The sequence below is a fragment of the Pipistrellus hanaki genome, assembly GCF_964339955.1.
Source record: "Pipistrellus hanaki genome assembly, chromosome: 6".
Classification (NCBI taxonomy): domain Eukaryota; kingdom Metazoa; phylum Chordata; class Mammalia; order Chiroptera; family Vespertilionidae; genus Pipistrellus; species Pipistrellus hanaki.
In genome coordinates this window covers 64,975,874-64,993,065 of record NC_140508.1, presented here as the reverse complement: position 1 = coordinate 64,993,065, position 17,192 = coordinate 64,975,874, and the positions used below count along the sequence as shown (strand labels likewise).

Here is a 17,192-nt window from a genome sequence, read left to right as displayed (position 1 = left end):
CTCTGTCTCCACCCTGGCCCCCTACAACCCACTCTCCACAGGCAGCCAAAAGGATTCCTACAAAAACTAAGCCGGGTTGTCCCTCCTCTGCTCAAAAGCTCCAAAGGCTCCCATCTTACTCGGAATAATGTGCAAAGTCCTCAGGATGGCCCTCAGGCCCTGCACAATCTTCCCACCGGGCTCCCCGCTTCCACTGTGACCTCCCCGCCTTCACCTCGGACTCGCTCTCCCTCTCCAGTCCCTCCGGCCTCCTTGGTTCTTGAAACACGCTCCTGCCTCAGGGCCTTTGCACGTGCTGTTCCCTGTGCCTCGCGTGCTCTTCCCACAGAAGAGAGATGAAGTCATTTTCCTGAGGGGACACCTCCAGAAGGAGCAGAGCCCAGGTTCAAACCCTGGCTGCATGGCACGAGAGAGAACAAAACGCACACAGCGCAGTGAAGTCTTCAATGAGAGACAGAGAAGGATGCTGTGTGACCCTGGGCAGGTTACTGAACCTTTCTGAGCCTCTGTTTCCTCACCTATAGAAAAGGCAACGTAGAACTACCTTCCCCATCAGGTTCCTGGGAGGCTACCTTGCTTGGGACATCCCCTGAGCACAGAACCGCATACATGTGGACACTGGTGTGATTATTAGATTTATGGGAAGAGATGACATTGTCAGACAGGGCCTTCTGAGAAGGCAGGAAACAAACAAAGTGTTAATGGTAGGAACTGGAAAAGCTATGAAACACTGCAGTGGGCCAGGTGACCCAAAACGTGGGCAAAGACAAAGGCTCCCAGCCTGGGACGGAAGGCACCGCGGCAGGGAAGAGATGCTCCCACTTGGCTTCCCATCCTTCTTCCAGTCCCAGCACCCTGGGATCTTCCTTCCAGAAACCACTGCCCTACGGCCCAGGGGGCCCCTCCGCCGGACCTGGCCAGGTAGGGTCTCAGTGACGAATGCAGGGATGGAAGCATGACCTAAAGCAGCCAGTCAGAGCTCACTCCAGGACAACACACCAGACCCTTCCTGATCACAAACCAAGCAAGTCCTGGTGTTGCTAAGGCAGTTTGGGCTGGGTTTCCTGTCACCTGCAACCAAAGACTCCTGACCACCCAGCTCTTGCTAATCTCATCAGCAACAGCAGGGCTGTTAGTGTTGTTGTTGTAAAACCTTCCCTATTTGACAGAAAGAAGGCAGAGAGAGGTCTCCGCTGGGCTGCACGAGCACAGGAAGACACGAGGCCTGACCGTGATGGTCTCAGGGTCCTGCAGCCCCAGAACAATCTGGGGGACTGTCTCCCACCACTGTAGGAACCCACTGCTTCCCCTAGGGGGTCTGCACCCCAGGGTCTCCCCAAGGAGCATAAATAAGAACAGAACAAGGTTCAGGAAATACGACAGGCAAACCTGGGAACCCCCAGTTCAATAGCTGAGGATGGGAAAAGAAGTCCGTGACTGCCCACAGGCTACAGGAAGTGGAATCTGGGGTAACAAACCAGCCTTTCTAAGGAAAAACCACCGCCTCCCCCTCTACCCATCTCAGAGAAAAGGAAGACCAACCACACACTGGAACCGCATCTCAAACTCAACTGCCCACCGGGGCCGGGCAGGTAAAGGGGTAGGGGAACCAGAAGGGCATTCTTCTCAATGGCAATGAAAGTCATATCCTAAATAAAATAAATAAATAAATAAATAAAGCTCTTTTGTGCATATTAAACACATTTTTGCTTATTAAACTTTTTTTTTTTCAGAGAAACCTGCCACCACCTATATTTCCTAAGACATGTGCCCCTCTTGGTCTAGCTTTCAGTTTTCCATTTGATAGAAAGAATGGTTACAAGGACCCTTGCCCATTGTCCTCTTAACTCTACTATTAAAAAAAAAAAAATAGCAGGACAAGCACAATGATAAATACCAATCACATTTGGTTTCAATGTCAGGGATAGGAGGGAAGGGTGGGGACTGTGGCAAACTGAAGACTGCAAGTCTTGTCTGAAATAGGCAGCCACAATTCAGCTCCAGCCATGTGTTTACCTCTAGGAATGCAGGCTTGTTGATGTGGATAAATCTCTAGGTTATTTAAGAAGATTGAAATTTATTTTTTATATTCATTTCTAAATTTTCAACATTGGCAATTGAAAATTTTAAAAACACTGTACAGGCCTGTTGAAACCTACTTATGGGGTCTGAGCTGCTGGCCTGAGGACCCGTTTGAAACCCAAGGTGCTATGGACTCGTGGACCATGAATGATAGTAACACACACACACACACACACACACACCACTTATGACCACTGAAGTCAAAGAATCTGGGCGCACAGGACTCCTGGCTCAGAGCCTCCGTTTCCCCTTCTGGATGAATGGGTGAGGTGATCGCAGTCTCTTGAAGTTCTGACAACCTGATCCTAGGATTCCAGTTGCTAATGATTTATTTGAATTGGTAAAGACCAAAATGTCCTAAGCCAAGGGTTTTTCAGCCCTCAGTTACAAAATCAATAAAAGAACTGGCAGCTTGAACCAAAATGTACATGGTCTGTAACTTTGCAAAGCGGAACACTATATAAATGCCCAATAAAAGAGGAATAGTTAAATAATTATTATTTTTATAACTAATACATATGGAGAGCTTACTGTGTGCCAGGCATTGTTCTGTGAGCTTTGTAGATCTAAATTCACCTAATTCCCCCATCACAGAGGCGGGCACTCTTTTTGGAAATGAGGAAACTGATGCACACACAGTAAAGGAGCTTGCCCACGATCACACAGCCAATAAGCAGCCAGGCTCCAGAGCCCCCGCGTCCCATTATGAAGCTGTCAGAGGTTTGAAAATGACAGGCGCTTGTAGTGACAGGAGGAAGTGCACAGAAAGGTCAGGAAAAGCAAGAAAAACTCTCATGTGCAGCACGATCACACCTAGGCTAAGTCAAAATGCACAGAGCGAGGAGGAAATGTGCCGAAAGGTGAAACAGCGGTTTGGAAGGGTGAGATCATTTTACTCATCTTTGTTTTCCGAATGTCCTACAACAAACACAGGGACAGCAAGCACAGCCGGTGCACAGGGACAGCAAGCACAGCCGGTGCACGGCAGAAATCCCTAGGAGCCAGCACCATGCCCAGCACTTCCTACTTCCCTCCCACGGAGCAGAGTCCCGCCCCCAGAGCCAGGCCCCCTGTAAAATGTGTGGAAGGTGAGAGCAAACCTGTAGTGTGGGAACAGGGATTTCCCCATTTTAGAGCTAAGGATACTGGGGCCTAAGACTCAATTGCCCAAGGTCACGGAGCTGGTAAGTGGTGGCCCAGGACAAGCACTGCCAGAACCACACCTTAGTGGAGAGTTATCACCAGCAGCACTAGCGGTAAAAATCACCAAAGAGATAGGGTCACTGCATATGATGTGTGATCCAGGATTGGACCCTGGACGGGGGATGGGAAGGGGATTGGGGGGGGAGAGAAAGGGCATAAAGGGCTTTTTTTTTTTTTTCATAAAGGACATTTTTTAGAAAATAGGTGAAATTTGGATATAGAATGGGTTGTATAATTTAGTACCAATGTTAAACTTCCTGATTTTGTTTATTGTACTGTGGTTATAAAAGAGAATATCCATGGTCTTAGGAGACAGATGCTGAATTATTAGGAGCATCATGTCTACAATTTCTTTCCAGTGGATCAAAATAATAAAAATAATAGAATAATAAAAATAAAAATTTGTGTGTGTGTGTGTGTGTGTGTGTGGAGGAGGAGGAGGAGGAGAAGAAGAAGGGGAGAAGGCAAGGAGATGAGGGATGATAAAGCAAATGTAGCCAGTGGCCAACGACTGGTGAATCTGGGTGAGTGCTCAGTATTCATGAAATGTTAAAATAAAAAGTTATCAAAAAATTAACCTTGAAAAAATGTACTGAATTGCCCATAAATACAACATACTGGGGATTTGTGTCTAGATGCCTGTGTGTATGTAGGTCTGTACGGCACACACCGCCAGGAACACACGCAAAACATGTCCCCCTCCTTGCTCCATAAGAGAGTGCCTCTGCCGAACGGGCATAAGGAAATGTGCTTTGACACACACTCCCCCAGTGTATTTACGATCTTTGTGATGAACGGCAAATAAATCTTAAAAACCACCCAATCAACAGCCTGGCCGGCCAGCAGCCAGTGGCTGGGACCACACAGAGCTCCCTCTGCCCTCCCTGTGCGGTAAGAGCTGGAGGCCAAAGGATGCTGGTCCGCAGCCACTCCCCACACTGGGGTCCACACTCCCCCAAAGTCAAGGCCACTTGTTAAGAAAGTGGCAGGAACCCTCTTTCACTCACCCATTCCCTCCTTGGACCGGCACTAACAGAACACCCAGACCGTGCTGGGTGCTGGGGACTTGTCGGTGACCCCAGCAGACCAGGGTCCTGGCCTCAGGTGACATATTCGAACGGGGGAGGCAGACACTAAACGAGCCAACAGGATGCTTTCGGAGAGGGACAGGTACCCAGGAGAACCGGCGTGGTGATGTAGAGAAGGGACCAGAAGGCCCTCTGAGGAAGTGACACTCAAAGACAGGGAGGGGCACCTGACACAGAGCACAGTCAGAGGTGCTGCAGCGAGAGCGACGGCAAATGAAAAGGCTCGGGGGCTGCAGCCGGCCCGGGCCCATGTGAGAACAAGAAGCAGCACGGTGAGCGCTGGGAGAAATGAGGTTGTGTGGTGAGCAGATGAGAAAGCCGAGGTGCAGAAAGGGAAAGCTCCTCACCCGGGATCACATGGCCACCGAGGGGCAGAGGGTGTGGGCCAGACTCCGGTGCAGTCACCACACGGCAGAAAAACCCTCCTGCACCTAATTCCCTCAGCCCACACTCACTCACATGCTCCTGGGGATGTCAGAAAACATCAGGCTATCTCAGTCTCAAGTCCCCAAAAGTCTGTGCAAAAAAATACTTAGCGGTTCTATAAATCAAGATAACCGCATTTCGTAAGAAAACACGGACATGTGTGTAAGGGGGGGAAATGTTTTTCATTCAACCAACATGTAATGGGCCTACTATGGGCCAGGCCTTGTTCTTGGTGCCAGAGAGACAAAGTGAGTAAGAGCGAGGCAGGTAAAACAGGAGCGAGGAAGTGGTGAGCGAGGGGTGGAGCGCCACTTCGGATGGTGGGGGAGGGGTGGCTGAAGACTCCTGAAGGACAGGACACTGGGCAAAGGCCTGAGGAGTGAGCCGCGGAGATACTGGGAGGAAAACATTCCCAGACAGAGCATGTGAGAAGACCCTGAGGCAGGAGCATGTCTGACGCATTTGCAAAAGGGTAAACGAGGCTGAGAGGGGATGAGGGAAGGACTAAGAGAGGGAGTGAGGGAAGGACTAAGAGAGGGAGTGAGGAAAGGAGTAAGAGCAAGAGGAGATTCTGGAATTAATGCAGCAGATTGCACAACCGTATGAATATTCTCAAATCTCTAACTCCTACACTTGGAGAAAGTGAGGCTTATGGTGTGTACATCATATCACAATTAAAAATAACTGTATGAGCCCCAGCTGGTTTGGCTCAGTGAATCGAGCGACAGCCTGTGGACTGAAGAGTCCCGGGTTCGATTCCGATCAAGGGCGTGTTGCCTAGGTTGCGGGCTTGACCCCCAAGAGGGGGTGTACAGGAGGCAGCCGATCAGTAATTCTCTCTCATCATTCACGTTTCTATCTCTCTATTCCCTCCCCTTCCTCTCTGAAATCAATATAAATATATTTAAACAAAAATAAAAACAACTGTATGCCCGAAACCGGTTTGGCTCAGTAGGTAGAGCATCTGCTTGCGGACTGAAAGGTCCCAGGTTCGATTCCAGTCAAGGGCATGTACCTTGGCTGCGGGCACATCCTCAGGAGGGGGTGTGCAAGAGGCAGCTGATTGATGATTCTCTCTCATCAATGTTTCTAACTCTATATCCCTCTCTCTTCCTCTCTGTAAAAAATCAATAAAATATTTTTTTTTAATTGTATGAGAGAAAATATAAATGAGGAGATGGGTGAAGCAATGGGGGCGGACCTCACAAAACCTTCTCGGCCATTCTAAGGAAGGGCTTTCCTTTGGCTCTGAGAGAGCTGGGAACCATGGGAAGGCTGTGAGCAGGGCAGGGTCTGAGCTGCCGTGGTATTAGCTGGGTCCCTCGCGCTGTGTATGGAGCCCAGAATGTGGGGGGTAAGGTGGCAGCAGAGGAGGTGGCTGCAGGAGCCGTGCGTGGCCCTTTCCCGCGTGTGTCTGTGGGCCACGGTGCTCTTCACCGGTGAAGCGGCCTGGGAAAGACGTTGGTCGCAGGACAGAGGTGAGGGCTGACAGCGGTAAAGTGTTGTTATGAGGGCGCTGGGTGAAGGGTGGAGTCGAGGGTGACATCAAACAGCTGTTAACCATGCAAATTAGTTTCCTGAGCTGAAAACAGGGGTGCCTCCCTCCTTCACAGGAAGCAGGGGCATCAACAGCCCCGCCAACCAGGGGCCACTAGCACAACCTGTCCACGCCCAGGTCACACACAGGGGCCCAAACTCCTCTCCCGGGGGGACCCGCTCGGAATCCGTATCCACGGGGAGGCTGAGACCCCGACAGGGGACGGAGGTGGCCCTGGGTCACACAGCAGCGTGGAAGCAAACCCGGAATTCGGCTGCGGAGGAAGCGTGGTCCTCCCTCCTGGACGGGTGTCCAGGCTGTAGGCAGGCGGTGGCTGCTGGGCCCTTAGGAAGGCCACCGTGCCGAGCTGAATTTCAGATCACCCGTTAGACGATGTCACACCCGTGCTGAAAAACCCCCAGGGGCTCCTCACCCCACTAATGACACCCAAACTGCTCACCAGGCATATGAGACCCAAGCCAAGCTTACCTCCCCTACCGCCCCCTCCAACCACCCTGGCCTCTTGCTGTTTCTCAAACAAGCCAAGCACGTGCCATTCCATCTACCAGGACACATTTCTCCCAGCTCTTCCCACAGCTGGCTCCCTCTCTGCCAAGGACTCAGACCAGGTGCCACCTCCTCAGAGCGACCTTCCTGGACCACTCCATCTCAATAGATGCCACCAACCCTATATTGGACATGTCTCCATTTTATTTCCTTCTTGGTATATCTATTCCCCTCCTGTGTGGACTTGAGCAAGTTACTCCACCTCTCTAGGCCTTTGTTTCCCCATCTGCAAAATGGGTACAATGATGATACCTATTCTGCCTCAGAGGGCTGTTGCAAGGGCTCCAAGAGAGAATCCACAGGAAGCACTCAGCACAGTGCCTGGCACCAAGGAGCAGCTCCTGTCAACGTTCCCACATGATCTCTTTGGAACATTGGAATATTCCATGAGGGTAGGAACTTTGTTCTTCTTGTCCTGACCACACGCCAGCACCTAGCCCGGTGTCTGGCATATAGTACATATTTAATGTCCGTTTATTGAAGGAGTAAGTGAATTTGTGAATGAAAGTATTGACTGCCCACGCCCTGCTCTGAACAGAGAGCAGCTCCTTACAAAAGCCACCCACCCTCCCCTGCAAGGCGGAAAGTACAAGACCGCGGATCCTGGTGGCCGATGCCACCTGCTTCCACCAGCCTTCATGCCCGAGGCCTGCCAGCCTGAAATGGCCTCGCTCCCCTGGCCCACAATCAAGAGATCATCTGTCAGTTCCACCCTGGGGAAGGAACCAGGCGGGTAAACACAGATTGAGTGTCTGACCACAAGACAAAAGAAGGGTGGGCAGGTCCCCTTCTGGCCCTCACGGAGCCGAGAAAATAAAACTTTAAAATCCACGCAGGACTGGGGGGCTAGAGGGCTTCCCTCCTTCCTGGGGGGTGAGGGGGGGGGTCCCCGCAGAGAACAGGAAAGGCTACAGCAAGTAGGGGTGAGCCTGACCTTGGCTCTGTGCTCAGCTGCGTCAGGCACCTGAGTGGCTACGCGCGCTCCTCACAGGGCTGCAATCATCTCCTCTGTGCAGATGGAGAGACCCGGGCGCAGAGAGGCAACAGGATTGCCGAAGGTCACACAGGGGCCGAGATTTGAACCCAGGCCTTTTGTCTCTAGGATCCACGCTCTTAACCAGTAACCCAAGACACACTACTGGGTGATACGAACAAACTGTACCATGCTAATTACGTAAACGCATAAATATATTGGGTTGTCCCGACTGGGAGAAAGGGATGCCATCGGTATCCCATGGGTAGAGGCCACAGGTGCTCTTAAAACACCCTACAATGCACAGGACAGCCCCCCACAACAAAGAATGATCTCACGCCAGTAGGTCCATAGCGCTGAGGGTTGAAAGATGGAAGGCCTCGGCCCAGACCAGCTGCTAGGCCGAACACAGATCCCCAGAGAAGGACATGGGCCACCCAAGTCCTCTCCCCATAACTTTCAGGATGGAACCCTGAGCAGCTGCAGGGCCACCACCCTTGGCCAGAGTTCACTCCCTCTAGGAACCACATCTTCTTCAGGGGTCAGTGGGGGGTGGGGGGGAGATTCACCTGCAAAACAATGAGATTCAAACCCACCCCCCACCCCCACCCCCGGCTTGATCTTAAGTTCTGTCTCGTAAACTCTGAAGCTAGAATCAGCTCTGACCTCCCCCTGTGCCTGGGGAACAAGGCTGGTGAGACAGCGCATGCCAATTTGAGGATCAGCCCATCCCGATCACCCACTTCCAGCCAGGATTGCAGCCAGAAAGCCGGTGTCTATTGAAAAAAAAAAAAAAAAAAAAAAAGGAGACCCCGGCTGGTGTGGCCCAGTGGCTGAGCGTCAACCTGTGAGCCAGGAGGCCATGGTTCACTTCCCGGCCAGGGCACAGGCTCGGGTTGCAGGCTCAGCCCCCAGTGTGGGCTAGTGTGCAGGAGGCAGCGGATCAATGATTCTCTCTCATTATTGATGTTTCTATCTCTCCCTCTCCCTCCCTCTCCGAAATCAATAAAAATATATTTAAAAGGGGGGGGAAAGGAGAAAAATCACAAAAATCTGAAAAGGCAAGCTCTGCAGCCCGGCATGGCCTGCTCAAACTTAACTCTCGCCAAAGCTTTAAGAGTGGGGGGCTGTGAAACAATGACCACGTGGGTTCCCTAGCCTGAGGGAGTGGCCCCAAGCCCAGCAGGTCTTCCGCTCCCTGGCCTGCTAAAGAGGACACTCTCTGAGAAAGGGGTGCCCTGGGGCCTCCTAAAGCAACCCCATCCTCCTCTTCTTAACCTGACAGACAAATGGTTATGAGGGCAAACACCAGAATAATGGTGAATGGGTGTCTAGTATGCCCATTTGAAGAAAACTCGTTCAAATGCATGAGTTCTCACATCTTCACTAGGCTCACCCTCCCTGAAGGATAAGAAACCACGTATGCTCTGCGTTTTCCCGGCCTCGAATACTGTCTAGAATAGACGGCAGGTGCTCCATCCATGCCAGCAGGCTAGAGAAACAACCCAATTTCTTTACAGTTTTACCTTTTCATTGCTCTGTTTCCTTTGCATAGAAGATGAGGCCCATCTAACTCCTGCTGACACAGGACTTTATCACCAAAAAATGTTCGCCCAGACTCACTGGTTTAGCACCGAACTGTGAACCAGGTCACAGTTCAATTCCTGGTCGGAGCACATGCCCGGGTTGCAGGCTCCATCCCCAGTATGAGGTGTGCAGGAGGCAGCCAATCGATGTTTCTCTCTCATCACTGATGTTTCTATCTCTCTCCCTTTCCCTTCCTCTCTGAAATCAATAAAAAATATTTGGAAGAAAAAAATGTGTTCACTGACTTCCTGATGATGGTCAGCACAATACAAAGCGATCTGGTCCAGACTCTCCAGTACCCTAAAGCTCCGATAATCTGCACCTTTTGGCTTCATTCTTGCCCACCTGGGCAGTCTGGAAGTCTCACAAAGGCAATAATCTTGGTCATAACCACAACACCATGACCAGGGTAGTAGTAAAGAATGCGGGCTATGCAGCAAGAAACCCCAGCTCTGTCCGGCTCTGTGATCTTGGGAAAATTACCTGGCCTCTCTGTGCCTTCGTTTCCTTTTTAAAATGGGAAGCACATTAACACCTGGAAATTCCGAGTGGATGCACAGTTCCTGTGCACAGGGCTGGCACACAGTTAGCGCTATGGAAGCGTTAGGAAATTACTATCGCTACTGCTGTTGCATTCATCTAACAGTCGTGCTGAAACCGCAAGTCCTTCTGTTGAATGTTTGTAAAAACTACATTCACATCCACGTGCATTCTCTTCTATGAAAAGGGTATAACAAATAGGATTTAACACATTTTTTTCCCTTATTTATCTTCCTGCTTGTTTTCCCAATAAGACACACATCTGTCTAGCCTTTTCTCCAAGCTCCTGTGATGTTAGACATACAATGTCCATGTGTACATTACAGTTTATTGTCTGTTTTCCCAAAGCGGAACTGTGTTGTATACACTTCTTAGCCTCCTACTTTCCGCAACACAGCCCCATGAGAGTCCCCCAAGTCACGGGAAGGCCGTTCTGCGTCGGTGACTGCGGAATGAAAAGCGTGCCCCTCACCCCATTCCCCGGAACTGCTCCCTGGTGTCAGACTAGGAGCACAGAACATTAAATAAAAAAATAGTGACAACACAAAACCACAGTTTCTTGTTTTGGAAAGTGGCGCTCCAATGAGAAGACAAGCTCTGGGCTCCCACCCCCAGAACGCAGAACCACAGAGAGTATTCTGGGAGCTTTCTGCTCGCACAGCCCGGATCCTCAGGGACCTGGCCCAGCCCAGGCAGCGGGGCAGCCTTCCTGCGGGCCTGGGAGAAACAGGTCTCTGCCCTCAGCCAAGGGAGCCCCTTCCCCTGGCCACCCCGAATGCTACGGCGGGCTTTTGGGGGGATGTGCAGCAATGCGGGGGGTACGGGCAGCTGAGGCTGCCCCTCTTCCCACCACTGCCCAGCCGGCATAGCCGGCACAGGGCCTGCTGGCACCTGCTCCTGAGATCTCCCTCCTTGCAGGCAGGGACGCCAAACCAATCCAACCAAGAAGTAGGTGGGCTCAAGGCTCACTCAGCCTCCTCTTCAAGGGCAAGACTTCGAGCCACAAACCAACAACCTCAGCTGCCTCCCACCCCCACTTGCTGCACATCCCCCCAAAAAAGCCCACCATAGTATTCTGAGCACCTACTATGTGCCTGGCACAGTTCAGGAGCTTTAACCTCGGGTTCATTCAAGCTTTGCAACACCCCTATGACACAGGTACTATGCCTGTTGTACAGAGGGGGGAAACTGAGGCACGGCAGCCTGGCCCCAGAGCCCCACACTGAAGCCTCAGGCGATGAACAGACACGAAGCACAGAGAAGGAACTGGCAGCCTGACATTTTCATTCTTCTACAGCCCTGGCCGTTTTGCGGAAGAGAGAAAAGAAGTCACAGAAGGGAAGTAACTGGAGGAAGCCCAGGCTGAGAGGGTCAGGGTCACACAGACCTGGGTCGAATTCCAGTTTTGCCACCTTCATAAATCATGTAGCAAACCCTTTGTAAGCCAACGGGGACATAAGTCCTGGGGTTGCTCAAAGGCTGGCAGCGCTGCCTACATGACCCAGGGAAGCTCGCTTACACTACCTTTGCCTCAGTTTCCCCATGTGTCCATGGGGATCCCAGCAGCACTTTCCCCTGAGGGATGTTGAGAAGTTCCAATGAGCTGGTTCATGCAAAGTGCTTAGAACAGTCAACGGTGCCTCCGTCTCAGCTCCCCTGCAGTAACAGCTATGATGGTTGTCATCCTCATCGATACTGTCCAAGAGCACACGGCACAGGGAGCACTCAGCCCCGCGGGAGCCTCTGACTGTGGCGATCCACTGCTCAGAACCAGAAGCCAGGGAAACTTCTCTCACAGCCCCTGTGCTGTCTCCCCAGAGAGAGCCGGCATCTCTCCCCGAGGGCTGCCCCTGCCTTTCCGTGACTCACACACACACAGAAGAGGGCACCTAAGTTGTTGGTCCCCCTTGGATGTGGGGGAGGGGTGCAACACAGTCCCTAAAGGAAGCTGGAAAAGATGGGAAGAATCTGGGGAAAGCACAGAGTCAGTCCCAGGCCCAACAAACCACGGGCTCCTGTGGCCAGAGTTCAGGTGGTCCAAACAAAATCCACTCAGAGCCCCAGCCCTCCTTTCTGTGCTGAAGGGATCTCACGTTCTCCAGGCAGCCCTCCCAGATAACCCCTCGTCTCTGGATGCTGGAACCCTATAATCCTAATCACCTATGTTGTGTAATTATCATATAACATAATAATTAATCATAACAACTAATACTTATATATCTTACTGCCTGCCAGGCATGTTCTAAGTGCTTTATATGTATTTATATAACTCATCCTTTTTAAAAAACCCTCTGAGATAAAATCTATTGTCATCCCCCCACTTTACAGATGAGAAAAGTGAGGCTCAGAAAGGATAAGCCACTTGCCTAAGGTCACAGAGCCCCAGGACTTGACCCCGAGTGGTCTAGTTTCAGGGCCCAGCTTTGCACTTGAATTGTTGTAAATCCCCACCCTCCACGAGACTGTCCGCCCCTTGAGGGCAGGAACCTAAGACTGGCTTTTCTGCACCTCCCACAAGGTTCCGTTTGTACAAAGGCTTCCTTTTTCACTGGCAATGGAAGCTTAAAACCAGGGACCCACGGAGGCCAGGGCGGCCCCTCCATGCCTGGCTCTGCCCACGTGGAATTAAAAGCAGGGCGGGACTACTGAACATTCTTCCGTTCTCCCAAGCCAGGAGGTTGGGGGTAAAATCCCGTAGCAAGTATAAAAGCCGGGAGGAGAGAGTGGGAAGACAGAAGAGAATCACAACCTGCAGGCTGCCAGCCTGCTGCGTGGAAAGCTTTGGTAATTAACTGTTCCCGAAGCTCGGAGCCCTGGGCTTTCAACACGAACAGGTCTTGGTTGTTGAGGGGCTGTGTCTGAGGGAGCAGACCGAGAGAAGCCTGCAGATCACAAACACGGTACGGCTGGTCGGGTTGCACAATCAGTCCATGTCTGACACCAGCCTAGTGACACCCAAAGGACAAGGCCCAGAGGGAGCCTGGATTCCCCTCCCCTCGTTTTACAAGCGGGGAAACTGAGGCCAGGACAGGTGACATGACTGGTCCAAGATGTCACAGTTGGAACAGCTCCTCTCAGCAATGACAGGTCAATAAAAAGAAATTATAAACTCAGGAAATTAAAAATGCCAAGGAGATAATGTGGGAGTAGCGAGAACCTTTTTTTTTTTTTTTTGTATTTCTTTAATAATAAGAATGGTTGATTCCAATCAATTTCCATTATTCCAGCTTCCTCAGACTCTACATGCGGACGATGTGAAACCACAGCGAACCCACACACAATCTATATCTGCGCCGCCCCATCTGGGGTAAAGACTTTCTTCCCCATTAACAGAAAAATCGCTTTCCTCTCTGCCTTCCAGACCGAGGAGCAGGGAGTGGCTCAGAAGGAGAAGTGAGGAGTTCCCTAGAATCTGACATTGCTCAGAGATGGCAGAGCTGTCTACATCTTTAATTCAGAAACTGCCAGCTTCAAACTGAGCAGATCCCTTTTTTTTTTTTTTTTAACTGTGAGAGAGGGAGAGATGGATTGGGGGGGGGGGGGGTAGTAGAATGTTAACCCTGCCTTATTCTCACAGGCCTTTCTAGATGGGTCCTTTAGCCAAACGGTTTTCAATGCCTCTGCAAAACTCAACCCCCCCCCACCCCCACCCCCGCAAACAAACACACGCGCACACACACACACACACACACACACGCCCTCTTTTCACAGATTGAAGGGCTCTCTCCTCCCTGAGTTGGAGCTCGGACCTCACACAGCCTCAGCTACACCCCCAGCCACTAGATACCCCAGAGGATGCCAGAGTCTCCTCTCCCTTTTGCGCCCCCTACCCTTACCCTCCAGACTGGAAGCTGCAGAGCCTGGCTCTGGGTCCCTAAAGGAAGCATCAACGCCCCCACCAGCCCTTCCTGAACCAGGATTAAAAGACTTCCTAGAGCTGAGAAGGGAGTAAATGAGGTCCCAGCAGGAGGCACGGAGATTAAAGCCCAGGAGTCGCCTAACTCTCAGAAACGCCTGGTCCCGTCCCACCCCCTCCACCGCGAAGCCACTTTTCTCACTTCCTAGGAGAGTGAGGAAGCGGCCCCTTCCTCCCTCTCACAGGAGAAAGAAGAAAAAAAAGGAGGGGGGAGAACGAAATGCAGCACAGGACAGGGGTTGAAAGCACCAGCTGGGCCTGCCCTGCTTCAAAACCCACCATCCCCAACTAGCCAGTGACTTCTGGGCACTCAGCCTCCCTGGAGCCAGACTCTCCCACCCACAACCTGGGGGGTATGCTCGTCCCCGCCTCATGGGCCACTTGTGAAGGTTAAGCCTCCTGATGACACAGGCAGGCGCCGGCCACAGAGGGAGCGCTCGGTTGTTATTTTACAGATATCTGTCGCTGTGGTTTTGAAACTTAGAGATGGGGGGGGGAGGGGTAAGAGGTGGTGAGCGTTTGGGTTGCCAAGTCGTGAGCTCTAGCCCCGCTGTCCCCAAGCTCCGGGGAGAGCGTGTGCGCGGGGCCCAGGAGTCCTGCGCGGGGTCTTGTCCAGGTCCGTCCACGCTCCGGGCTTTGGGCTTTGTCCTGCGCTCCTCGGCGCGGGGGCACGCCGGGCTCCAGCATTTCCAGGTTCGGTCCCGGAGGAGGACCCGGGGGTGCAACCGGGGCGGCGGCGAGGAAAGCCCTGGCGACCCACAAGCAGCAGCAAAAGCTCCCCAGGCGCTTGGGTCGCAGAGCCCCTGCCTCGCGGATGTAACTAATTTTAAAACTATTCCAAAGGCGCGGAGGGGAGAGAAGAAAAAAAGACAAAAGGGCAGCGCTCCCGGGAAGAAACTAAGTGCGGGAGACCCCGGGACGGGGCTGGACCGCGGGGCCGGCCAGGAAGGCGACAGATCGGCCAGCTCCGGAGGAGCCTCACTCCTCCGCGCGCCCCGCGGGGCGCCCCTGCCTGCGGCGGCTCTCGCGCCCCCCGGGATCCGCGGCCACAGGTTGTGTGGACCGCCCCGCGCCGAGGCCCCGCGCCCCGCCGGCCCCGCGCTCCCCGGGGGAGACACTCACCGACTGCAAGAAGCGCAAGGTGCCCACGTAGTCCCGCTCGGTGCCCAGGATCTCGTTGAGGACGCACAGGCGGAGGCGCAGCTGGCGCTCCGACTCCCGGGCGGCCGCGCACGGACCGGAGCCGGGCGCCGCGGCGCCGGGGGCCCGGGGGTCCGGAGGGGCACCGTGCTCAGCCCCATCGCCGCCGCCGCCGCCGCGATCGCTGCCGCCGGGGACCTCCATTCTAGCGCAGCCGCGTGGCGCCGGCTCCTTCCCCCCCTCCCCGCGCGGAGGTCGCGCCGAACGGCGACTCAGGGGTCCAAGCACCCCATCCCGGACGGGGCGCGCCGCCGGCTCAGCCGCGGGCCGGGCGCTCGGCGCGGCGGGCGGGCCTGGGGGCGGGGGCCGGGCTGGGGGCGGAGGCAGCGCGCGCGGAGGCTGGACCGGAGGCGGGAGGGGGCGGGAGGAGGCGGCCTTCGGGGCTCCCAGACGGCGGGCCCCCGCCACCCGCCCGCCCGCCCAGGGAGCGTCTGCCAAGTGCCACGCCGCGCTGAGCCGCAGAGACGCGCCGCCGCGGCGCTGGGCCGGCGACTTGGGAAGCTCGGCGCGGCGGATCGGGGCGCCCGCGGCCGGCGCTCGGGCGGGAGGAACCTCCGGAAGGGGCCCGGCGGAGCTCGCAGGCTCGCGCACGAACTCTGCCCCGGATCGCGTGGCGCCCCCACCCCCGCCGCGGGCTACGCCACTCCCCCCGGCACAGGCGGCACCCTGCGCGCCCAGGCACACGCACGCCGGTCCGGCCGCCGCGGCCGCTGCAGGGCCGAGTCCACGCCGGTTGGAAAAGCTCGCGGCGGAGAGCTCAGGAGCAAGCCCGCCCCGACACGCGCGCCCCCGCCGGCCCCAGGAAGAGAGGGGAGGCCCCGCGCGCGCGATGGCACCTCTGGGACACCCAGCCCTTTCGGTGCCCTGGGGCACTGCCACGACCTTGGGGAGAAACACGCGTGATTCCTTCTCTCCCTCTCCGTCTCCCTCTCTCCCTCTCTCCCTCTCCTCTCCCTTTTGCGCCCCCTACCCTTACCCTCCAGACTGGAAGCTGCAGAGCCTGGCTCCTCTCCCCCTTCCCTTATTTTTTCCTTCTATCCTGCCTCTTTTTTTCCTTCTGAACTTCCCATGAGCAGAGCCTACCCTTTCCACATTCCCCAGAAGGAGTGATCTGCTCTCAGTTACTGATTGACAGCTGCTCTGCCTGAGCCCCCCTTCCATCCACTCTGCCACGGATGAGGTCTTCTAGTCCAGGCTGCTCTGTGTGACAGATGGCCTCACCCGCCTCACAGGAAGGTCTGATACTCAGGTTCAAATCCCATCTCCCCCACTTGCTAGCTGGGTTTCCTTGCCTCAAGAGCCTTAGTGTTCTCATCAATGCAATGGAAATAAAAATGGTACCTAGCTCCCAGGGTCCTTCACACTGTTATGTGTAAATCCATAGGGAGTTTTTGGAGCAGTGCCCAGCACTTAGAAAGTTCTCTATGAATGTTTATTCTTAATTAATATTACGTGTATAAACAGCCCTCTTGGCCAGACCCCATTCTCCAAACTGCCCATATAATCCTGATTCACTGGCCAGAGATTTTATTATCTCCTCAATGGATTAACTATTTCACATAATATCCCCCTGTAGATTATAATTACCCTTTAGGTAGGAACATTATTGCTTATTTATTTTCTGTTCCAAACTCCCAGGATTGTACTCCCACTGGCCTCTGGGTAAATACTGGGACGGCCTAAAGACACAGGACAAGAGTGGGGTCGCTTTGTTCCTTTGGGCTCATAGATAAGGTGGCATTTGATCTGGGCCGTGGGTAAGTGAAGCTCCCCTGGGCAGGTACTAGAGGATGTGAGATGGGTGAACCTTCCGGGTTTGGGTAGTGGAGTCAACTATGTCCAAAAGGTGGCTGCCTGCTAAGGTTCTCAGAAAATTGTAGAGAAGTTTGGAGTAGCTGTCCTGTATGACCTTAGACTGATCACAACACTTCTCTGAGCCTCGGTTGCCTCATCTATAAAATGGGAACCTTTGTAAGAGGGGAAAAATGTGTGTAAAACAGGCTTCCTCAACCTCGGGACTGTTGATGTTTGGGGTGATTCTTAGTTGTGGAGAGGCATCTTTTGCTTTGAGAA

The 17,192-nt window shown here is 53.6% G+C and overlaps 1 protein-coding gene across 1 annotated transcript in view; it reads right to left on the bottom strand.

The window, feature by feature from the left end:
- The window catches only part of PREX1 (phosphatidylinositol-3,4,5-trisphosphate dependent Rac exchange factor 1), a 165,953-nt gene extending 150,524 nt beyond the window's left edge, over positions 1-15,429 (bottom strand). The window contains exon 1 of the mRNA XM_084886927.1: positions 15,042-15,429. Within this exon, the coding sequence (XP_084743053.1) occupies positions 15,042-15,263 (222 nt within the window). The 5' untranslated portion in view covers positions 15,264-15,429. The remainder of the gene's footprint in view (positions 1-15,041) is intronic.
- Between the last annotated feature and the right edge of the window lie 1,763 nt (positions 15,430-17,192).